Below are 25,594 nucleotides of genomic sequence, written 5' to 3'. Positions count from 1 at the left end.
GCCATTTTGCTTGTTTAAGGAAGTCATAATGTTGAGGGAAAGAGGAAAATGCACAGTTTTTAAACAAAATCACATGGTTTTCCATAACTGCCTTTTCACCATTGTAAGGGTCCTGCTCATCCTCATGTCAGCATGTTTAAATTCCAGCTGAGAGCTTATAGCTATGGTGATCTCCATTTTCACCATTATAACCAAAAGCTACATGTATAAGATGTCTGAACGCAGAATGGACAACAGATGCCGTGTTACTTGAACATGATGCATATGGATAACGTTCCTTAAAATCAGAGAGGAATGTAGCACAATAATTTAAGAGCATGGGCTCTGGAGCCAGACTGTCTGCATTTGAATCTCTGCCCTGTCACTTTCAAGTTGGGTAGCTAGACAGTTACTTAATCTCCCTGTGCCTCTGTTTTCTTATCTGAAAAATGGGGATAAATAATCATCCAAATGGTATAGGGCTGTTTTGAGAATTAAAAGAATGTAAAAGCACTTAGACCAGAGGCAGGTACATATCCCCAAATATACTAGCTATTGTTATTGTTATTAATAGTGATGGAAGACATCTGGTGGCTGTTTTGATGTCTCATAACCAAAATAAGAAGGAATCATGATTCTTTCATTGTTAATCTTTGTTCTCTTTTGATGGCAACAGTAAAAATCATTCTCTAATTTTTGGAGATTCAAATCCATGATGGCATCTGAATGCCTATCAACTAGTCATTCTTGGATTTAAATAACTATTTTTAAACATCAAGAAAATAAACAATTCATTCAAATCAAGTCCCTTTCCCATCATTTCAAATATGCTTTTTAATACCCAATATTTGTTAGTGCTCCAAAATACATAAATGGTATACTCAGAGGCATATTTTTTGTATGTTATAGCATTTAGGACAAAAATACAAACAAATGATAAATAGAGGAGCAGGGTAGCTATTTCATGGTAATTTGCAAAGCATAAAATATCCCAGAAAATGTACATTTATATTAAAGGTTTCCTTTCAGCCTCAAGATTGTTCTCTCTGTGTCCATATAAATAGCCCTTGTGAAATATATCAGATCATTCTGAGATACAGTGCCAGTACCCTGTCTGTAAAAGCAGTTTAAAATGAATTAACATCAAAGTGCATCAAAGAGAATTGAAAAGTGAAAGTTACTGGGTTCAATTACAACATTATTAGGCTCTCACTATTCCAAGCACTTTACATGGGCTGCATATTTCATTTACCATAAAAACAATAAAGTATTTTAGTCTAACACTACATGATATTTTACTAATTTTTAAAAAGTTTTTCATCTATAAAAACTTGACTAACAATTTCTCTTTTTTTGTGGTAAAAAAAAAACCTTAACATTAAATTTACTATCTTAACTATTATTTTTTTCCCACAGCATGCAGAAGTTGCAGGGCCAGGGATCAAATCTGCGCCATAGCCATGATCCAAGCCACAGCAGTGACAATGCCAGGGCCTTAACCTGCTGAGCCACCAGGGAACTCCCTTATCCATTTTGAAGTGTACACAGGTCAATAACTTATGTGTATTTACACGGCTGTGTGACAGATCTCTAGATACTTTTCAGTCCTGCAAAACTGAAACTCAGAATTGTGACATACAGGCAACTCAAACTAGTTCTTTGTGACTTGTACAAAGGATATATGGAAGGTGGAGTATGGCAAGAGAGGAAAACTAAGTACATGGCCAGATCAGAAAGTAATTTATATGTGGAAAGTGAAAGAGCTAATAAGGGGATGAAGATAAGTGTATGAAGACTTATTACTAGGACACAAAAGTTTCTAAAGGGTTCTGTACAGGGAGAAAGACTGGAAGTATTCAAGGTCTAGGGAAGGTGGGTTATGGTGATGGAAATGGAATCAGGGCATATGGATCAAGGACACAACATGGGAACCCTTGGATGGATTTAGTAATGAACCTGTTCATGATATAAATGAATAGGAAAATTATGGTGGGGGGGAGAAGATGCTCAAGAAGAAGAAATTATTTATCTCTGCTTTGGGATATAATCAGATGGTGCTGATAGAGATGTTTTAAAACTAGAGAAAGAAAGTCAAGAACTGGTCCAGTTGAATAGATAAATGGCTTATGTAAGCCCAAGTCTCATTTTTAATCTTTACACAGTTAACTCAACAGCTTTTAATATCTTTGTATCTTTTTTTTTCTTTTTTTTTTTTTTTTTACCGTGGAAGTAATTTTTGTCATGAACTTGGCTTCTGAGGCTGACTGTACAAAGTAATACAGAGCAGAGAGAATATAACACAAGGCAAATAAAATACCTTTCATGAAAATTTTTTCTCTTGAATTAATCACTTTTCCAACTGTCTCTTGAGCTCCTGATAAAATAAACTTTGGGCAGCAAGGAAAAGGTAAAGTTTATGCAAGCAAAGTAGTTTAAAACACTGAATGGGTTTATTCCTCTGGGTCAAGTATAATTATATGATGTGATTAACATTTTCAGCTGACTCATAATGATCACAGTTGTCCTTGAATCACTAAATCTCATGCTACAGAACAGCCCTGAATGTTGAAATGAAATATAGCATCTGCAGTTGGAACACTTTAGAGAATGTTTAACTATAATCCATCCTCTCATTTAAGATAAAAATCTATCTACTTAAGTGCATCTGCTCATGCACTTTTCAAAGCCCAGGTTTTATTTATGCCATGTTCCTGAGAGGTGGACTTTGTACACTGGCAAAATCAGGTTTCTAAACTTCCTGAGCTGAGAGTCAGATCCCAAACTATGATGAACTCCCTGAAATAAGAAATGACTATGAGGACTTTTAAGAAATGGACTGAGAACTTATTCCAAGGGAACCCATTCCAACATATGCTCAGAATGACTGAGCCTTTCTTCTGTTTGAATTCCTACAATTCCAATCTCACCATACTGGTTAACAATAAATTTCACAGCTGCTTATTTTGTTTCCTATTCGCAAATGTGGCGGTCTTTACACGTATACTGTAGGACGTGGTATTATTTTCACTAAAGATGTGAAAAAAAAAGAAATAGGTCACCATCTGTGGATACCGCAAAGGAAAACAGTCTAAAGAATTAATCACTGCATCATGGTTAAATCAAATTTGTGGCATGCTGTGTTAATTCTGGCTTGCTTCATAATGTGTGAAACAAAAATAACAGTCAAACGATGGAACACTGAGTTAGCCAGAATATGATCATCTTAGCAATACGGATGATTATTTTGTTCTCATGTCTTGATTAGGGCAAAATTTACACAAGTTTTGTTACAGTTTGAAATAATAGAACTTGTTGAAATCTATCAGCTCAAAAAAAAAAAAAATCTACCACCAACTGCCATTAAATGTAGATTCTGTTATGTAACATACCCACTTCAGTACTTATTTTTAGCTCCTGGAGAAATAATCTACCCATAAGGCCTGAGAAAATCAGGTACTCCTCACTCAGAGTATCCTTATGGCTTCCCTTCCTCATGAAAATGATGCCAGTAACTCATCAAAAGTGAGGCCTGTTTAAAATTTAATTTTCTAGTAATGGGGAAAGATCTGTGCCAATTTACTCATCTTCTCTTGCATGGCCTCCCTTTGAGCGTAGTTCAGTTCAGTTCAACAAATATTTACTGCATTTCTCTTCTGGGCCCGGCACTGATATAGGCACTTGCTCATAAAATAAACAAACTAGACCCCTGTCCTCGGGGAACAAACATTCCAGTGGGTGCAATACCCAATTATCAGTAAATGTAATAAATGAATACATTCTGCACAAAGATATAATGTATGTAAATATAAAGCTACATGATAAGAAAAAGCACAGCAAAGCAGAAGTGCTGGGAGAGCCAGGGGTGGTGAGAAGTTAGGGCTGATTTCAGTATTATCTGGGGACAATCAGGATACCTCAGGAGCAAGTCAGATTTCAACAAATACTGAAAAATCAAGTTAACCAAATAGATTTCAGGGTGAGGAGTGGCAGTGGGATAGAATATTTCAGGGAGAAGGAAAAGCATGAGCAAATGTTCTGAGCTGGAACATGTCCTAAGAGCCCAAAGTCAGGAAGGCAGTGCGGAGGGTGTGGTGGCTGCAGAGGGTGGGAGGGGTTCAGGATGGGTCCTGGCATGACTCCGGTCTCCATTAAACGAAATGTACTGATCACCAGCGATAAAGTCAGGTCAAGATACAATATTAACTGCAAATCAGCTTCTACATTTCCTAGGAAACAAAAAAGTCCCCTTAATTTCTAACCTTATCCCCAACCAACTTTCTGAATTTGCCTCCTTAATTCCCTTTTTCCTTCCAGCATTTTAAATATCCAATTAAAAAATATATATGTGTATCATTCAAATGTTGTTACACTATTTCCCTATCACATGTAGCCATACATATAGTCTTTGCAAATTAAAACTAAACTGTGTTTAGAGTTCCCATTGTGACTCAGCAGGTTAAAAATCCAGTTAGTATCCATGAGGATGCATGTTTGATCCGCGGCTTCACGCAGTGGGTTAAGGATCCAGTGATGCCACAAGCTGCAGTATAGATGTGGCTCAGAGCCTGCTGTCGCTGTGGCTGTGGCTATGGCACAGGCCTGCCTGGGACCCCTAGCCCGGGAACTTCCACATGCTATGGTGTGGCCCTAAAAAGATTTAAAAAAAAAACCAAACCAAACAAAACAGAAAACAAAATTGTTCATATATGCATACCTGCTTTACCTTTTTTATAACAACATATAAATTAAGGAGGGCAGGAAAAGATTATGACAAAGGACTTTATTTTGACCCACAAAGCATTGCTACTGACATTGTTCTCTGCTTGTGTTTTTAGATTAATCTACGTGTATAACTAAGGAAATCTACAGCGAGGTTTCTTTTTTAATCTTGCCAGTGAGCAGATATACTCCTTCGTTTCTTTCTACTTTATTACATATGGTAATATGGAGGGGAAACAATAGGAAACAAGCTCTTAAGAAATTGCACATCACTTAACTAAATGAAAGTCAGGAGAAGAGGCAAAGAAGAGAGACCCAGAAAGAGCGTGTGGCATACAAATTGTCAAATGAGAATGAACATCTTTAATAAATGATTCAGTTTTATGGAGTTCCCACTGTGGCACAGTGGAAATGAATCTGACCAGTAACCAAGAGGTTGCAGGTTCGATCCCTGGCCTTGCTCAGGGGATTAAGGATCCAGCATTGCCTTGAGCTGTGATGTAGGTCACACACGTGGCTCAGATCCAGTGTTGCTGTGGCTGTGGTGCAGGCCAGCAGCCACAGCTCTGATTTAACCCCTAGCCTGGGAACCTCCATATGCTGCAGGTACATCCCTAAAAAGCAAAAATAAATAAATAAATAAATAATTCAGCTTCAATAAACTCAGATAAAATATTAAGGGTTGCCTCTCTATAGAAGCCAATGTTTGTTGATTCAAAGAGGAAAAGACAGGTAACAATGGACACAGCAGGAATTTATTAAAAATATTTTTCTTCCTTATAGAAAATTTAAAATTTAAAACATAAATGCTTCCATGTAATCAAAACTCATACCTCTACTTTATTCTAGGCAGAACCACTGTATATGGAAAACTGACTCTGTACTTTATGTCAGGAAATCACCTTTCCTTCAGTTATGTGTCACACTAGTTTCGCGACAGTTAGCATCCATATTTAAGTAATGCTTTCAATGGGAGTCCTTTTCTACCCACAATGTGGCATAGTGTAATATGGAAGAGTCATGAAAAAAATATTCCCTTCATAATAAAGTTCTTTTTCTGACAAAATTCACATTCTAGTAATGAAAATAGGGTACAATAAAATAATATATACATAGGACTCATACAAATAGAATAAAACTAGTGTAAAAAATTTACACCTGTATAAAAGGAGGGCTGAAATTCATGCAATTAGAATTAATGATTAGAAGAAAGAGGATGAGGCAAGGAAAGGATCTGGGAGAAAAAGGAGTTGAAAACCATGTTGAGAGAGATGATAAATTTGACTTGATCCTCCAATTCAAACTGGCTCCTCCAAGACTGGACTGGGATAGGGGCAAAGTGGCAAAACTCATATTAAAGTACTGAATATACATCCACCTTAAGTCTTTCAGGGAATATAAATGTATGCATATTCACACGCACACACACACACACACACACACACACACACACACAATGCATACCTATAGATTTCTAATTTTAACATGACCTGTCTTTTTCATTCACTTGAAAAAAAAAGGGGGGAGAGAGAAAGCTATAAATAGCAATAACTGGCATTTCAGAAAAAATACAGCTAGAGTTAAAGTGTGAATCTGATCTTTCCTTGGATAGGAAAATGGAAAAAAAAAGTCTGAGTCATAAATCTGATTTGAGTCATGTTCGTTAGTAATGTGGTTGCTGAATTTTCTCGTATTGACATTCTTTCCATTTGATTTTTTTATTTTCAAAGGGCTGACATCACCTTTGGACCACAAGGAAGAATAGCAGGTGGTGTCCTACAGAGTCATATGTTTTCATTAGATTTTTTTATGAAAACTGAAGTAAATTATGCTGATCAAAGTGACAGGTGGAATCCAAAGGGCCCCACAGATTTATAGATAAAAATCATCTAAGTTATAAATACATCCGTTTATCTAAAAAAAAAGGATTAGGTAAAAAAGGGAATGATTGGAACAAGTGGAAGAAGGCAGCCCAGGAAGTCAGCCATGAAATCAACTGCAGCATAAATGGCAGAAAGAAGGATAAAAGGGCATTAAAAAGGCTAGTATTAAATTTTTATATTTATTTTGGGGGGGCTGGTAGAGAAGACTATTTTTTATTATAATTTTTAATTGAAGTATAGTTGATTTACAATATTACAATTGTTTCAATATTAGTACTGCATTATGACAGTATTTTTATAGATTATATGCCATTAAATGTTATTACAGGATAATGGCTATAATTCCCTATGCTATACAATATATCCTTGTTGCTTATCTATTTCATACATAGCAGTTTGTATCTCTTAATTCTATATCCCTCATTTCCCCCTCCCCCCCTTTAGTAACCACCAGTTCGTTTCCTGTATCAATGAGTCTATTTTTGTTTTGCCACAAACATGAGTATGAATTATTTTTTTCAGATTCTACATATAAGTGATATCAGACAGAATTTGTCTTTCTCTGAATTATTTCATAAGCATAGTATTTTCTAGGTGCAGAGAAAATTTTAATAATACCATCTAGATGGTGGCTTTCTTTAATAATGATTTTTATTTTTCCATTATAGCTGATTTATAGCTAAATGTCCATTGACAGATGATTGGATTAAGAAGATGTGGTATATATACACTATGGAATACTACTCAGCCATAAAAAGAACAAAATAATGCTATTTGCAGCAACATGGATGGAACTAGAGACTCTCACACTAAGTGAAGTAAGTCAGAAAGAGAAAGACAAAGACCATGTGATTTCACTTATATCTGGAATCTAATATATGGCACAAATGAACCTTTCCACGGAAAAGAAACTCATGGACATGGAGAACAGACTTGTGGTTGCCAAGGCGGAGGGGAAGGGAATGGGGTGAACTGGGAATTTAGGGTTAACTATTGCATTTGGAATGGATAAGTGATGAGATCCTGCTGTATAGCACTGGGAACTATATCTAGTCACTTATGATGGAACATGATGGAGGATAATGTGAGAAAAAAGAATGTATATATGTATGTGTGACTGGGTTATCTTGCTGTACAGTAGAAAAATGACAGAACATTGTAAAGCAGCTATAATGGAAAGAAACAAAAATCATTAAAAATAAAAAAATAAAATGAAAACCTATCAAATAATAAAGATAAAAGAAAAAAGAAAAAACCCACAAAAAAAATAATAATAAAAGGCAGGGTAGCCAAAGATTTAGTGTAGAATGGTGGAGAAATTATTAAACTGCAACTCTGTGAGGATGGAGAGCACATAAACTTACATATATGATGACATCTTTAGAAAAAGAGGATATTCATAATAATGATAATAATAATAAATTTAGTAAATACGGCCATGGTAATTAGGGTGTATATATCTTATTCCTTTGAAGTCTGATATGTGACCTTCAAGAACTTGACCAAATCAATAGCTTCTCTGAATATCCTGGTCTATCTCAGCCTCAACAAAGTGAAGGCTTCAGTTCAATGCTCAATCAATGAAGAAAACATCATTTTATGAAAACGCCATCAACACACTTTGCAGCAAATGGCAGATGGTACAGTTTCAGACTAAGATTACTTCTCTTAAATGTTATGTGACTGATCAAAGTAAAATTTGTGATGTCAGCCCAGGTTGAGGGAGGGTATCTGAATATAATTATCATCTTTATTTCCATTCCTAATGCTTCCAAGTAATTTTTTTTCTGTTAAACATTTAAAGTAAAAAGGAAGAAAAGATCAGGTACAGTCATTACTGAATAGCTTTTATTACTTTTGTTAAAAAATTTAATACTAGCTTTTTATTCTTTTTTTTTGGCTGTGGCATGCAGTGGTTTGATGTAGGATCTCAGTTCCTAGAGCAGGGGTTGAACCTGGCCCACAGCAGTGAAAACATCAAATCCTAACCACTAGACTGCCAGGGAACTCCCCCCAAATTTAGGACTAGCTTTTTAAAGCTCACTTGAGATAATTTTTTTTCTCATTTAGTCAATAATTATTAATGGAATTCTGATGTAGAGATTTTAGGTAGCAAAGATGAAACTATCACTACTTTTTTTTTTTTTTTTTTTTTTTTTTTTTTTTTTTTTTGGCCACCCAGCAGCACATAGAGCTCCTGGGCCAGGGATCAGATTCAGGCTGAAGTCTCTACCTGAGCTGCAGCTGCAGCAACACCGCATCCTTAACCCACTATGCCAAGCCAGGGATTGAACCTACATCCCAGCACTCCCAAGATGCTGCTGATCCCACTGTGCCACAGCAGGAACTCCTATTACTTTTTTTACTAACTTTCTGGGGCAATTGATTCTGGAAAACAAAGGTTACTACAAGAAGTCCAGCCACAAAAACAAACACAAATATTTAGGAAGTGCATCCAAGTAGTGATTTTAATATGTACTTGGCAGTATGCAAGGGTTACATGAGCTTTAATATTTCCTGAAATTAAACCACATGAAATGAAGGGATTCTTTAAAATACCAGAGTTATCCATTCATACCTATCATTTTAAGCTATGTAAACAAAACGAATCAAATTCATTCATTCATGTGATAAACACTTACTGAATCCTCATCACACGCTAGATAATGTTTTAGAAACCAGGGGTACGGCAGTAAATGAAAGAGAAAACTCCCCATTCTCGTGAAACTTATAGGATGGAGATATAGGTAGAATATAAAAAATTAAAAATAAACATGCCATATATTGATAAATGCAGAGAAGAAAAAAAATGAGTTGTGGGTAAAACCATAAATAGGTTGGTCAAGGTAGGCCTCCTTGAGAAAGAGCTATTTGAGGAAATTTTAAATATTCTTTAAAGGAGGCGTGACAGCTCACCATGTGGAAAGCTGGGCAAGGTGAGGGTGGGGAGGATTCCAAGGAGAAGAAAAGACAAGCCATGGAGCATTCGCCTGCCTGGCTTTAGAGAGAAAAAAGAGCATGCACGTTATCGGATGGACCAGGGTCTTTTTTTGCAAGGACTTACTTTCATTCTGCATGCATTGATAAGACTTTGTAGGGTTTTGAGCAGAGAGATGACCTCGCTTACATTCTTATTCAGGATTATTTTCTTAACCCATACTCTCAGATGTAGAATTACTAGGACCAACCGATAAAATCAATGAAAAGGCAAGTACTAGAGAAACAGATCTGTGGTACCTCATTGGAGATGCTACTTAATATCCAGGCTAACCAGTTGATACTTCCTTTCTTCTTCTCCCCTCCCACTTCTTTCTTTTTTTTTTTCTTTTTAGGACGACACCTGGGGGATATGGAAGTTCAGAGGCTAGGAACTGCAGCTACTGGCCTACACCACAGTTGCTTGCAGCAACTTTGGATCCTTCACCCACTGAGTGAAGGCAGGGATCGAACCCACGTCCCCATCAAGACATTAGGTCCTTAACCTGATGAGCCCAAACAGGAACTCTAATCAGTACTTTCTGGATTCAGTTTTTCACTGTTTATGAATTTACCTAACTATAATTGAAGAGCTCACATTAATTTTCAACCAAAGCATCATGACTAAAAAAGCATCATGATGTTGACAACTGACTTCACAGAAGAAGTAATGGTATAACATTCATCTGATTTATGTAAATTAAGTTGCTCCCTATTATTCTCAATCCAATTTCCTGTTTCTTTCATTCCATTTATTATAAATTTCATTCGATTATTTGCTTTTTTACTTGTTTATTATCTGCCTCCTCTAGTAGAGAAGCTATATGAAAGGCAAGGATTATTTTTGTCTTATTCAATCCTATACCCTTAGCACCGAACACCATGCCTGGCTTTCAACAAATGAGTGAATACATCAAAACAACTGGAAAGAAAAAACAGTTGCTGAGTTTTTCTTTTTCTTTTCTTTTCTTTTTTTTTTTTTTTTTTTTGGCTAAGCCCAAGGTGTGTGGAAGTTCCAGGCTAGGCATGGAATCTGTGCCACAGCAGCGGCCTGAGCCACTGCAGTGAGAATGTGGGACCCTTAACCCACTGAACCACATGGGGACACTAAGAAAAAATAATCTGACATGACATTTTTACTGGAAAAATCAAGCTTCTGTTAGGGCACAGTTGACTGGGGCGCCTCAATGGTTTGTTCCGATGGCCCATTTTTCCAAGGCAAAAATATTATGCAGAGGCTAGCATTTGTCTATCATGTAACCTGATAACAGAATAACAGAAATAGAGTCCTTCCTACAGTTTCTAGAACATGCCTTTCTTACAAACAAATCTTAAAACTCTTTTTTCTGCTCAGTTTCTATCTTTATCTAAATATCACGGTGCTAAGCACTGTGATAAGGCTGTCAAATCCCCATTGTTGTCCCAGAGGTTGCCTGAGCTACAAGAAAGCACTACTCGGAGGGTCATGCTCTTTTTCAGGGTGATACACATCCAACATCTAAGATGCAGGAATAGAAAGGCTTGTCCATCTTAGTACCACTGGGGATGATTCTGAAAAGCCACTGTAATTCCAGAGTTCCTCCTGGGGTCAGAGGAAGGTGTCCACATCCCAGCTCAGTTGTCCTCTGTGCCCACTCCTGCTTCCGCTGCGCCCTTCCACAGAGGTTGATCTCTAGCACACATCTGTAAACCTGTGGGATACTAATGCTCATTTCAGAATATGTTTCCCAGGTAACCTCCTCTGTGACAGGTGGTACCAGGATTGGTCTGAGAAGGCAGTGAGAAGAGAGACTTTGGAGATGGATCACAAGCTACCTGGCCGGTCATGAAGACCCATCACCTGTGGAATGGAGAGAACCTGGCACAAGGTCCATTCAAGTGCTGGAACTGTCACCAGAGGTGGGTTAGGATGGCATTCCAGAAGAAGGGAGCAGTTTAGCTGGGACGAGGTTTAGGAAATACAGGAGAAATAATAACTCTAAGGACAGTGGAAGAAGAATCCAGAAAGCTGAGGGCAAGTAAGCATCAACGTGAAAGCCAGAGGAACTCTGATGAAATGCTGTCAGTGGATAAACAACGAGGTCCTACCATATAGCACAGGGAACTCTGCTCATATTTTGTAATAAATTATAACAGAAAAGAATCTGAAAAAGAATATATATATATATATATATATATACATACATGCATATGTATATATAAAACTGAACCACTTTGCTGCATACCTGAAACTAATACAACTATCCTTTAATTTAAAAAAATGCTCTCAGATCTTGTAGCTTCGGGGCAGAGAAAATTGATGATCAAGAACAGGAATTACTTATCAGCGTCAAAGACTCCAAACTCCCAAACAAGGAAGACCTGCTGAGTCGGCATTCTGACTGGAAATGAACAGGATGTTGCCACCGGGGATGAGAAGTTTGGTTTGATGCCTCCCAAAATTCTGACTTCCCAGATTGCCTGGAGCTTGCTGAGCCACAAAAGGGACCTGCCCCTTGTCCTGGGGACAATGTAAACAGAGGCTTCTCCCCCACAAGAGAACCTGTGCCACCCTAACTACCATCTGTCTATTCTCACCTCCTCTCCAGACACTGGGCCTATACAGCTAGGGTCATCCTGATCCCCAGAGAGTTACGGGCACAGTTAGCAGGATGTGGCATCATAGAGGCAAAATAAAAAGGTAACATGGCAACTGCTCCATGTGGACATTCAAAAGAAATCAAAGATAGATGACCACAAACCTGAGGGTAGCTACCCCGAGGAAGTCCCAACTACTTGCTCAGCTTCCAAACTTTAGCTAATTTTTGGACCCAGAACTCACAGACACTATGTTGGGTTCTTAACCCATTGAACCACAATGGGAACTCCTAGTGTTCTCTCAAGGGGCTAAACAGCATTCAAGGGTAGTCCCAGTGAAGTTATCCAAGGCTTTTGGTGGGTCCAAGTTTCAATTCAACTTCCCCCTCTATCCACTTCTTTTCCTGTCCCCTCCCTTCCAAAAGGTTCCAAGAGCACATCTTAATCACTCATCTCAGAATCCGATTCCTGGGTAAGCCAACTTGTAATGGTCATTTTCTACCTTGAATGTAAGCTATATTTCCTTTGTTTGTTTGTTTGTTTGTTTTTTAGGGCTGCACCAGCAGCACATGGAAGTTCCGAGGCTAGGGAATCGAAGCTACAGCTGCTGCCCTATGCCACAGCCAGAGCAACTCGGGATCTGAGCTGCATCTGTGACCTACACCATAGCTCACAGCAATGCCAGATACTTAACCTACTGAGTGAGCTCAGGGATCAAACCCACGTCTTCATGGATACTAGTGGAGTTGTTACTGCTATGCCACAACAGGAACTCCTATATTTCCTTTCTATTTTATTTATTTATTCATTCATTTTTTTTTTTTTTGTCTTTTTAGGGCCACACCCACAGCATATGGAGGTTCCCAGGCTAGGGCTCTAATTGGAGCTGTAGCTGCCACAGCAACACCAGATTCAAGCTGCGTCTGCAACCTACACCACAGCTCACGGCAACACTGGATCCTTAACCCACTGAGCAAGGCCAGGGATCGCACCCGCAACCTCATGGTTCCTAGTCGGAGTCATTTCCACTGTGCCATGATGGGAACTCCAATATCCTTTTTAAACAATCTTGGGCTTCATCCCAGTTTAATCTGGTAGTGTCAGGTTTCATTTCTAGAAATATTTTTCCAAAGCAGCATCATACTAGGAGGTTTGAAAAGCCTTTGGGGTTCTTCTCTGGGAAGAGGCCAGAAGTATATACTTCCTGATTTACTGGTGGCCTCTGCATTTAAAATTATTGTTGACTTGTCAGTTCCCATTTCTTTATCATAGATTGTGGATAACCACAGATTGTAGATAAATTCAACATTAAACAACAACCCCCCCCATTTTCTGATAAAAGATTGACACAGCTTATTCAAAATTAGCTTTTGATACAGAAAGCTTTCCACTGATTATGAAATTATTTCTCTTTTTCTTTCAAAAATATTGAAGTTATATAGGCCATACATGCTAAGGTCAAAACTTGTTTAACATGTTTTTTGCAACTATGTTGACCTCAACTATATAAGATAGATTTTATTTACACAAGTGGAAAACAAAAACAAATATGCTGAGAATTTCATTTTCCTTTTCTTTATAAAACCTCATAGTAATCTCTAGACAACTCCAATTAATGTTTCTACCTAGAAAGTTACAGATAATTTCAAAATCTTATGTAAGTTTCACAGAGTAAGGAATTTAAAATTAAATATGAAAAACTACTAGCAATTAATTGTACCATGCCATCTTAAACTTAAAGTGCAGTTCCTCAACTATTTCTATCAGAAAGTTAGAGTCAAATGAAACAAGATAATAAATTATAACAATAAATCAATCAGGTGTGGGTTTTTAAAAAGTAGTACATACTAATTGGCAAATATACTATGAACTAAAACCTTGGCTAATAAGAGATTCAATACATGCTAAATACTATATAAGCTGATGAAAGTACTTTCTGCTGTTGAACACAACTTCTTAAAATTAAACCTTATAATAAAAAGAAACCAGAAGTGTATCTCTAGTTACAGTTGATTCTAGTCATGAGCTCATTTCTGTGAAAAACCAAAGCAACATATATATTTTTAAACAGTACACGGTTTCTGCGGCAATACAGAAACAGATGGGATGGCTGTTAGTGTGACAAAACTCTCTCAGAATATATGGATTGCGACAGGATGTTCTGGTTCTTGCTCCATTCTGAACCCTTGTGGATTCTATTAACTCATGTTCACTTCCCCCTCTGCTTCTCCTACCACAAAAGGGTCTGATACAACCATAAAGATGATCAAAGACCAGATTTTATCAGCAGCCAGAAACAAAGCACAGACCGCCAATAACCATAAAAAGCCTTGCTCAGGTAATTTAGTCACTGGCCATTGCCTCATTCACCACAACCATGCAGTCTAAACCACAGATTCTGAAGATTCTTGTAAGAAAAAAGTGTCTTCATGGATAGCAGTATCTTCTTTGAGGAAAGACACGTGACGTTATCATTTGGCCAACAAGTTATAAGGCTATATATATATATATATATATATATATATACATATATGTGTGTATTTCGTTCGAATTACTTTTAAGTATTAAACATCCTCTACCAAACTTGGACATCTTTATAGTTTATTTTATGAGGTTATCTTTAAGTTTTGAAATTCAACTCAAGCACAGATAAAGTAAAAATTATATACATACTTGGAAGAAACTGCCTCCATGAATTCATCCAAAAAATCATCATATTCAGGACCTCTCACTCTTCTCTGCCGCAGTCCAATGTACAGTGGATCTTTAAGTAACTCCTATTTTTCAAAAAAAGTTACCATCAATATAGAAATAACTAAATGCAAGTCATTTACTCTTTCTGAATGAGCCTCAGTTTCCTCATCTGTATAATAAGGATAGAAATAGGAAAAAAATCTAGCTATACTGATTCAGAATTAACCTAAAAATTTATTATTTACTATTACATATATCTACAGTGTTTATAAATAAGAATAAGAAATATAATCATTAAACATTTAAAAACATTCTTATGTTTTTATTATTATTCTTATGTCTTCTACTAGAAAGAAAAGGTATTAAAATATCTGAGTTATACTAAACTCAGATTTTATAAAGTTTATCACAGAATAATAATATTGACCTTTGAAGTATCACATTGGCTTAAGAAATGGAAATATAGCAATTACATTCTTAGATTTATTTTCTGTTTCTGAAAGAAAAAATCCTCAAACAACATCTTGCTTATACCTTTAATATGATAGCAGATTGATAATAAAAAATAATTTTTTAGCCTTGAATAGTTTTTCTTAAACTTTTAAAACTTTACACAGTTTAAGTTTTTTTTTAAACTGATATATATATCTTTGCTCTAGTTAAGCTTTAGTATAGGTAAATTTCTTTATTAAATCAGTTTTTTGAGGTATAATTTATCTACAGTAATATGCATCCATTTATAACGGAAACTCCCAGTACACTACGAACAGAAAGGAACTTCTTCAACCTAATAAAGGGAACCTATGAAAAACCCACAACTAACAACATTTAACAGTGAAAGACTGAATGCTATTCCTCTAAAATTGGAAACACGATAAGGATATTTACTCTCATCACTTCTATGCAACACTATACACTATAATAGTTAGAGATCTCAGCTATTACAATAAGGCAAGAAAATAAAAAGTAGGAACACACATTGGAAAGGAAGAAGTAACAGTTTTCATTTTACACACATGATCAAATATATATGGAAAATACTAAGGAATCTACCAAAAAATCCACTAGAAAAAATATGTGAATTTAACATGATTGTAGGATGTAAGGTCAATTTACACAAATCAAATGTATACCTATATCCAAGAAGTAAATATTTGAAAATGAAATAAAATATACAACTCCACTTACAATAGCATTCCAAAACATGACATTCATAGTGACATATTTAACAAAATATGTATAAGGCCTATATACTGGAAACCACAGAATATTGCAGGAAGAAATTACAAATTTTTTATAGGCTAGGAGAAAAACGGCAATCTATGTCATATAACAGTGAAACAACTGATAGAACTATCACTTTTAGTTACATAGAACAGAGTTAATGTATCTAATAAACTTGTGAATCTGACTAAAGAGATTTCCAGGCAGAAGTTGAATGTGTAAACTGGTTTCTCACATCTGTATGCTAAGGTCCATTTTAATGGACATGAACTAAAGAAGGAAATGTTCAGCTTGTGAGCAAAATTTAAACAGACTATTGAGGACACAAGACCTGCTTGTAAAAGATTTCCAAAGTAAAATAAAACCTGCAGTCAAAGATCAAATTAAGTGTGTGGCTGTAATAACTCTTCTGAAAACCTCTGAATGATTTAAAGTGGAGCCTAGGGGACTATCTTGCCTAGTTAAACAGAACTTGTCCCACAGACCTCTGATAGGTCAACCAAGAGAGAAAGTCTGTTTTGAAAAGAATTGTGAATAGACTATCACATATCTGCGTATCTAATGGAATAGACTATAATATGATATGCAGAAAGCCTAAAAAATAATTTAGGAGTTCCCATTGCGGCTCAGCAGTTAACCAATCCAACTAGCATCTATGAGGACGTGGGTTCGATCCCTGGCCTTGCTCAGTGGGTTAAGGATCTGGCGTTGCTGTGAGCTGTGGTATAGGTCACAGATGCGGCTAGGATCCTGCATTGCTGGGGCTCTGGCATAGGCTGGGGGCTGCAGCTCCAATTTGATGCCTAGCCTGGGAACCTCCATATGCCATGGGTGTGGCCCTAAAAAGACTTAAAAAAAAAAATTAAGGGTACTGAACTTCTTGGGTTAATTGACACAAAGATACTTCAGAATGAAAAGACCTTATTGGGTCCTCAATTTTCCACGGTCAGGAAGTAGACTGAGAAAGTTATTCTGATGCCAGGGGCCATTTCTTATGGAAAAGGAAGAATATCTCAAAGGACAGAGCCAAGAGCCCAGACAGCAGAGCCAAAAGCCTAGGAGAGCAATGAACTACAGAACCACTCTGAGGAAACAGAACTGGGTCCTATTCAAAGAACATCAACTGGGCCTCACTCAAAGAACATCCTGCCCCCAAGTATGTGGCCTGGCAACACATGTCCTGTGGGAATTCAGAATTGCTACAAACTGCTTAGAGCCAAATGATTCCTATTGCTGTCATTCTTAATGGTGGCGTTGATTGTGGTTAACTCTGTCTCACCACTGTGTGTTCGGCACATGGGCACAGATAAGGGGAGCCACACCAAGGCGAAAAACACAAGAAGCTTCATTTGCATCTAAACCTGACTTAGATAATGAGGGGATCCTACTCTTCAGGCCTGCTGTTGTTACTGGGATGATATTTCTGGAAACCTAGGATGGAGACAAGCATATCATACATGTGGAATGTGAATACTGTGTGAAGGAAGAGAATCTATATAGAGAAAGGCCAAGCTGTGCCAAACATCCGAGCCTTTGTAGCCATCCTGGCCACATGAACATCAATAAAAGAGTAATTATTTTAGGTCACTAAGTTTGGAGGTGGTTTATGGATCAATGATATTGTTTTGCAGGTGTGGTTATGTTGTTCAAAAGGTTTAAATCATTTGAATTACCTGCGTTGGAATTTGCTTAAAGTCAAGGGAAATTATACCCCAGTTTATACCTGTTGTACTATGGGATGATGGACAGCATCCTCTATCATTGTGACAGTACCTTGGTTTGGCCAACACATTCTGTGGTTGTCCCACTTACAATGTACTGCACAACGAGTTAAGCTTTCCAGTTGTTTGGAAGTTAACATATAAAATCAGATAAATGTACTTCACATGAAATATAAAATTTGAAACTGAATGCTATTGTAAAGCCCAGCTGTTCCTTGAGGCCTAAAAACTTTAAACAGTCTACTGGCAGTCTTCTGAACAGCTGATGTTGAAGTGCCAGTGAGTTCCTAATGGGTGCCAAAATTAAAATACTTTCTCCATGTCTGGGATATATTTGGACTTCTAAAATGTGAATTAGAAGAAGAACGCAATTGAGAATAGATGTTACATGTTCCCCCTTCCCTTTCCTCTCATTCTTTCCCATGCTAATAATTAAAGTACGTGACATAAAGAAGTCTGGCTACGATGAAGAGTCAATTATGAAGATTTGTGAACAAGATAAAGCATTTGAATTATATCAGGAAGTTATAAAATTCTTTTTATAATATAATTATAAATTCTTTTGACAATATCTCTGTCAAAAATTTACCCTTTTTTAAAAAATTCATAATTGGGCCTTAACAGTAAGTGCATCCTTAGAGATTTGGCAAAAAAAAAAATAATATAATTATTTTTTATATAATAATTACAGATACCTTAATGCATAATCTTCTAGGTTCTTTTCTTTACATCTATACATGTATGTGATATTATGTGTCCAAATCTAGGACAATATCATAGACTGCTTTATAACTCTTTTTCACATAAGAATATATTGTGAAAATGTTTCATGTCACCTACTAGAAGACCTTTTTAAAAAATTTTATTGGTGTATAGTTGACTTACAGTGTTGTATTAGTTAGAATGCCAATAAGTACATACATATGAACAATTCCTGTCAATATAAATGGATTAAATGCTCCAATTAAAGATATACAGTAGCTGAATAGATTTAAAAAAGAAAGGAAACAAGACTCACCTATATGCCATCTAAAACTCATCTAAATGCCATCTAGAACTGACTCACTACAAAACTAGGGATAGACACGGACTATAGGGAATGGGAAAGGAAAGCAACTTCATGAAAAAGCTGAGGTGGCAACAATTATATAAGGTAAAATAAGACTTTAAAACACCCAGGGATGCAAGGGTTCTTCAATATCTGCAAATCCATCAGTGTGATACACCACATTAACAACCTGAAGAATAAAAACCATGTGATCCTCTCAATAGATGCAGAAAAAGCCTTTGACAAAATCCAACACAAATTTCTGATAAAAACCCTTCAGAAAGTGGACATAACGGGAACCTACCTCAACATGATAAAGGCCATATATGACAAACACACAGCGAACATCATTCTCAATGGTGAAAAGCTGAACGAATTCCCGCTGAGATCAGGAACAAGACAAGGATGTCTGCTTTCGCCACTACTCTTCAACATAGTTCTGGGAGTCCTAGCCACAGCAATCAGAGAAGTAAAAGAAATAAAAGGAATCCAGGAGTTCCCGTTGTGGCACAGTGGTTAATGAATCCGACTAGGAACCATGAGGTTGTGGGTTTGATCCCTGCCCTTTCTCAGTGGGTTAACTATCCGGGGTTGCCATGAGCTGTGGAGTAGGTTGCATATGAGGCTCGGATCCCACATTGCTGTGGCTCCAATTAGACCCCTAGCCTGGGAATCTCCATCTGCCACAGAAGCAGCGCTAGAAAAGGCAAAAAAAAAAAAAAAAAAAAAAAAAAAGAAAAAGAAAAAGAAATAAAAGGAATCCAAATTGGAAAGGAAGAAGTAAAACTATCACTATTTGCAGATGACATGATACTATACCTAGAGAATCCTTAAGACTCTACCAGAAAACTGTTAGAGCTCATCCATGAATTCGGCCAAGTCACAGGACACAAAATTAATACACAGAAATCGATGGCATTTCTATACGCTAACAATGAAAGAGCAGAAAAAGAAATTAGGCAAGCAATCCCATTTACCATCACATCCAAAAGAATAAAATACCTAGGAGTAAACCTACCTAAAGAGACAAAAGACCTCTACTCTGAAAACTATAGGACACTGATGAAAGAAATCAAAGATGACACAAACAGATGGAAAGATATACCATGCTCATGGATTGGAAGAGTTAATATTATCAAAATGACTATACTACCTAAGGCAATCTACAGATTCAGTGCAATCCCTATCACATTACCAAGGACATTTTTCACAGAACTCGAACAAAATATTTTAAAGTTTGTTTGGAAGCACAAAAGACCCAGAATAGCCAAAGACATCCTGAAAAAGAAAAACAGAGCTGGAGGGATCAGGCTCCCGGACTTCAGACTACACTACAAAGCAACAATCATCAAAACTGCACAAAGACAGAAATATAGATCAGTGGAACAGGATAGAAAGCCCACCATTAAACCCACGCACCTACAGCCAACTCATCTATGACAAAGGAGGCAAGGATATACAATGGAGAAAGGACAGCTTGTTCAATGAGTGGTGCTGGAAAAACTGGACAGCCACATGGAAAAAAATGAAATGAGAACACTCCCTAACACCATACACAAAAATAAACTCAAAATGGATTAAAGACCTAGATAGAAGACCAGACACTATAAAACTCTTAGAGGAAAACATAGGCCAAACATTCTCTGACAGAAATGACAGCAACATCTTCTCAGATCCACCTCTTAGAGTATTGACAATAAAAACAAAAATAAACAAATGGGACCTAATCAAACTTTAAAGTTTCTGCACAGTAAAGGAAACCCTAAACAACACAAAAAGACAACCCACAGAATGGAAGAAAATCTTTGCAAGTGAATCGACTGACAAGTGATTCATCTCCACAATTTATAAACACCTTCTGCAGCTCCATACCAAAAAAACAAACAACCCCATCCAAAAATGGGCAGAAGATCTAAAGAGACAGTTCTCCAAAGAAGACATATAGATGGCCAAAAAACACATGAAAAGATGTTCAACATCACTCATTATTAGAGAAATGCAAATCAAAACCACGATGAAGTACCACCTTACACCAGCCAGAATGGCCATCATCCAAAAGTCTACAAACAATAAGTGCTGGAGACGGCATGGAGAAAAAGGAACCCTAGTACACTGTTGGTGGGATTGTAAATTGGTGCAACCACTGTGGAAAGCAGTATGGAGATGCCTCAGAAAACTAAACATAAAACTATCATTTGATCCAGCAATCACACTCCTGGGCATCTATCCAGAGAAAACCATGACTCACAAAGACACATGTACTCCGATGTTAACTACAGCACTATTTACAATAGCCAAGACATGGAAACAACCTAAATGTCCATCAACAGAGGAGTGGATCAAGAAGATGTGGTGGATATACACAATGGAATATTACTCAGCCATTAAAATGAACGAAATACCAGCATTTTTAGCAACATGGATGAACCAGGAAACTATCATGCTAAGTGAAGTCAGCCATACAATGAGACACCAACATCAAATGCTTTCACTGACATGTGAAATCTGAAAAAAGGACAGACGGAACTTCTTTGCAGAACAGATGCTGACTCACAGACATTGAAAAACTTATGGTCTCTGGAGGAGACAGTTTGGGGGGTGGGGGGAATGTGCTTGGGTTGTGGGATGGAAATCCTATGAAATCAGATTGTTATGATCATTATACAGATGTGATAAATTCACATTTATCACAGATGTGATAAATTCATTTGAGTAATATAAAAAGAAAAAGGAAAAAAAAGACTTTAAAACAAAGACTGTTACAAAAGATAAAGAAGGACACTATATAATGATAAAAAGAACAATCCAAAATGAAGATGAAACAATTAAAAATATATGACCCAATATAGGGGCTCCTAAATATATAAAACAAGTATTAACAAAATAAAAGGAGAGATTGACAGTAATACAATTATAGTAGGACACTTTAACAGTCCACTTACATCAAAGGAGAGATCTACACAGAAAAGCAAAAAGGAAACATTGGCCTTAAATGACGCATCAGACCAGACAGACTTAGTGGATACATAAAACGTTCCATCCCAAACCAGCAGAATACACATTCTTTTCAAATGCACATTCTCCAAGCTAGATCACATGACAGGCCACAAAACATGCCTTGGTAAATTTAAGAAAATTGAAATCATACCAAGCATCTTTTCTGACCACAATGCTATGAGACTAGAAATCAATTAAAAGAAAAGTACTTGCAAAAAACGCAAATGCAAAGTGGCTAACAGTATGGTATTAAAGAAACAATGGATCACTGAAGAAATCAAAGAGAAAATCAAAAAACATCAGGAGACAACAGAAAACAAAAACATGATGATCCAAAACCTATGGGATGTAGCAAAAGCAGTTCTAAGAGGAAAGTTTATCTCAATACAAGCTTCATTCAGGAAACAAGAAAAATCTCAAACAATCTAATCTGATACATAAAAGAGCTAGAAAAAGAAAGACAAACAAAACCCAAAGTTAGTAGAAGAAAAGAAATCACAGGGAGTTCCCATTGTGGCTCAGCAGTAATGAATCTGACTAGCATCCATGAGGATGTGGGTTAGATCTCTGGCCTTGCTCAGTGGGTTAAGAATCCAGCATTACTGTGAGCTGCGGTGTAGGTCGCAGACACAGCATAGGTCCCATGTTGCTGTGGCTGTGGCATAGGCTGGCAGCGCAGCTCCGATCTGACCCTTAGTCTGGAACTTCCATATGGTGCAGGTGCAGCCCTAAAGAGAAAATGAAAAAAAAAAAAAAAAAAAAAAAAAAAAAAAAAAGGAAAGTAATCATAAAGATCAGCATGGAAATAAATGAAATAGAGACCAAAAAAAAAAAAAAAAAAAGAAAAAAGAAAAAAGAAAAGAAAAGATCATTAGAACTAAGAGACAGTCCTATGAAAAGATAACCAAAACTGATAAACTTTTAGCTAGACTCATTAAGAAAAAAAGGGAGAGGGCCCAAATCAACAAAATCAGAAATGAAACAGAAGTTAATGCCCAACACTCTAGAAATACACAGGACTATAAAAGATTACTGTGAACAACTATAAGCCAATAAAATAAACAACCTAGAAGAAACAGATTCTTAGAAAGGCACAATCTTCCAAGACTGAACCAGGGAGAAATAGAAAATATGAACAGCCCAATCACCAGCAATGAAATTGAAACAGTAATTTAAAAACTCCCAACAGAAAAAAACTCCAGGGCTAAATGGCTCCGCAGGTGAATTCTATCAAGCATTTAGAGACGACTTAACACCAATTCTCCTCAAACTATTCTCATAAACTGCAGAGAAAAGAATGCTTTTGGAAAACTCCTTCCACAAGACCAACATCACCTTGATAGCAAAACCGAGATTTCACAAAAAAAAGAAAATTACAGGGCAATATCACTGATAAACATAGATGCAAAAGTCTCAACAAAATATTAGCAAATCAAATCCCACAATCATTAAAAGGATCATACACCATGGTCGACTGGAATTTATCCAGGGATTCAAGGATTTTAAAATAATTAAATTGCAAATTAATTAATGTGATACACTACATTAACACATTGAAGAATAAAAACCATATGATCATCTCACAAGATGCAGAAAAAGTTCCGACAAAATTCAACATTCTTTTATGATAAAAACTCTCCAGAAAGTGGCACAGGGGAACATATTAAGGCCATCTATGACAACCCACAGCTAACATCATACACAAAGGTGAAAAACTTAAAGTTCCTGTAAGATCAGGAACAATGAAAATATGTCCACTTTCACTACTTTTGCTCAATATAGTTCTAGTCACAGCAACCAAAGAGGAAAAAGGAATAAAATGACTCCAAATTGGAAAGGAAGAAATAAAACTATCACTATTTGTAGATAACATGACAATATACATAGAAAATCCGAAAGACACCACCAGAAAACTACTAGAGCTCATCAATGAATTAGGTAAAGTTGTAGGATATAAAATTAATATACAGAAATCTAGTGCGTTTCCATACACCAACAACAAAAGCTCAAAGAGAAATGAAGGAAACAATCCCATTTACCATAGCACCAAAAAGAATAAAATATCTACAAATAAACAAACCTAAGGAGAAAAAAAGACCTGTACTCATAAAACTGTAAGACACTGATGAAAGAAACTAAAGATAGCACAAAGAGATACAAAGATAAGCTGTGTTCATGGATTAGAAGGCCTAATATTGTTAAAATGGCCATTTACTCAAGGCAGTGTACACGTTCAACGTAATCAATTCCTATCAAAATACCAAGGCATTTTTTCACAAAACGAAAAACAATTTTTTAAAATTTTGTACATAAACACAGAAGACCCCAATATTTGGAGTTCCTGTCGTGGCTCAGTGGAAATGAATCAGACTAGTATCAATGAGGATGCAGGTTCAATCCCTGGTCTCACTCAGTGGGTTAAGGATCTGGCGTTGCTGTGGCTGTGGTGTAGGCCAGTGGCTGCGGTGTAGGCCAGTGGCTACAGCTATAATTCAACCCCCAGTCTGGACTTCCATATGCCATGGCTGTAGCCCTAAAAAGACAAAAAGAAATAGTTAAAAAAAAATTTTTTTTAAATGTAAGATTGGAAACCATAAAACACCTAGAAGAAAATAGGGAAGGAACACTGACATAAATCATAGCAACATTACTTTGAGTCTGTCTCCTACAGCAAAGAAAACAAAAGCAAAAATAAACAAATGGGATCTAACTAATCTTAAATTCTTTTGTACAATAAAGAAAATCAACAAAACAAAAAGCCAACCCACTGAACAGGAGAAAATATTTGCAAATGATATGAGTGATAAGGTGTTATTATCCAAAATATATAAACTGCCAATACAACTCAACATAAAAGAAAAAAAAAACCCAGTTAAAAAAATGAGTAGACATTCCTCTCAAGAGGAAATGCAGATAGATGGTCAACAGGTTCATGACAACATGTTCAGCATCACCGATCACTAGGGAAATGCAAATCAAAACCACAATGCATTAGTAAATGCAAACTATGACATTTAAAATGGATAAACAGGAGTTCCCATTATGGCTCAGTGGTAACGAACTGACTAGTATCCATGAGGATATAGGTTCAATCCCTGGCCTCCATCAGTGGGTTAAGGATCCGGCATTGCCATGAGCGGTGGTGTAGGTCACAGACGTGGCTCGGATCTGGCATTGCTGTGGCTTCGGTGTAGGCCAGCAACTATAGCTCTGATTCAACCCTAGTCTAGGAACTTCCATATGCTGCAGGTGTGGCCCTGAAAAGCAAAAAATAAAATAAAATAAAATAAAATAAAGAATGGATAAGCAATGAGATCCTACTGTATAGCACAAGGAAATATTATTCAGTCTCTTGGGATAGAACACAATGGAATATGAGAAAAAATGTATATATAAATCTGACTGGGTCACTGCTGTGCAATAGAAATTGGCACAACATTACAAATCAACTATGCTTTAATAAAAAATAAAAAAACAAGATATCACTTCATTTTGTCAGAATGGCTATCAAAAACCACCACAATAACAAATATTGGTGAGGATAAGGAGAAAAGGTAACCCTTGTACACTGTCATGGGGTAGTGTACAAGGGTTACCTTTTACACTGGTGTAGTGTAATTGCTGTAGCCACTGTGGTAAACAGTATGGCGGTGTCTCAAAAAACTAAAAACAGAATTACTATATGACCTACAAATTTCACTCCTTGGTATATATGTGAAAAAACTCAAAAATGCTAATTTGAAAAGATACCTGCACCCCAATGTTCACAGCAGCAT

General features: G+C 36.6%; 1 protein-coding gene across 3 annotated transcripts in view; it reads right to left on the bottom strand.

The window, feature by feature from the left end:
* The window catches only part of ME1 (malic enzyme 1), a 190,397-nt gene that overhangs the window by 83,562 nt on the left and 81,241 nt on the right, over positions 1-25,594 (bottom strand). For all 3 annotated transcript variants that reach the window (XR_014836814.1, XR_014836813.1, NM_001444616.1), the window contains 1 exon segment: positions 14,808-14,911. Coding sequence is in view for 1 of the 3 variants with exons in the window: in NM_001444616.1 (NP_001431545.1) it covers positions 14,808-14,911 (104 nt within the window). In the remaining 2 variants the exon portion in view is untranslated.

This window comes from Sus scrofa, chromosome 1 (genome assembly GCF_054392235.1).
Source record: "Sus scrofa isolate SSC_HxYL_T2T_F1_AM1 chromosome 1, Sscrofa_HxYL_maternal_Yorkshire_Landrace_v2.0, whole genome shotgun sequence".
Lineage (NCBI taxonomy): Eukaryota > Metazoa > Chordata > Mammalia > Artiodactyla > Suidae > Sus > Sus scrofa.
The sequence above is the reverse complement of the archived record's forward strand: the minus strand, read 5'-3'. Positions and strand labels throughout refer to the sequence as shown.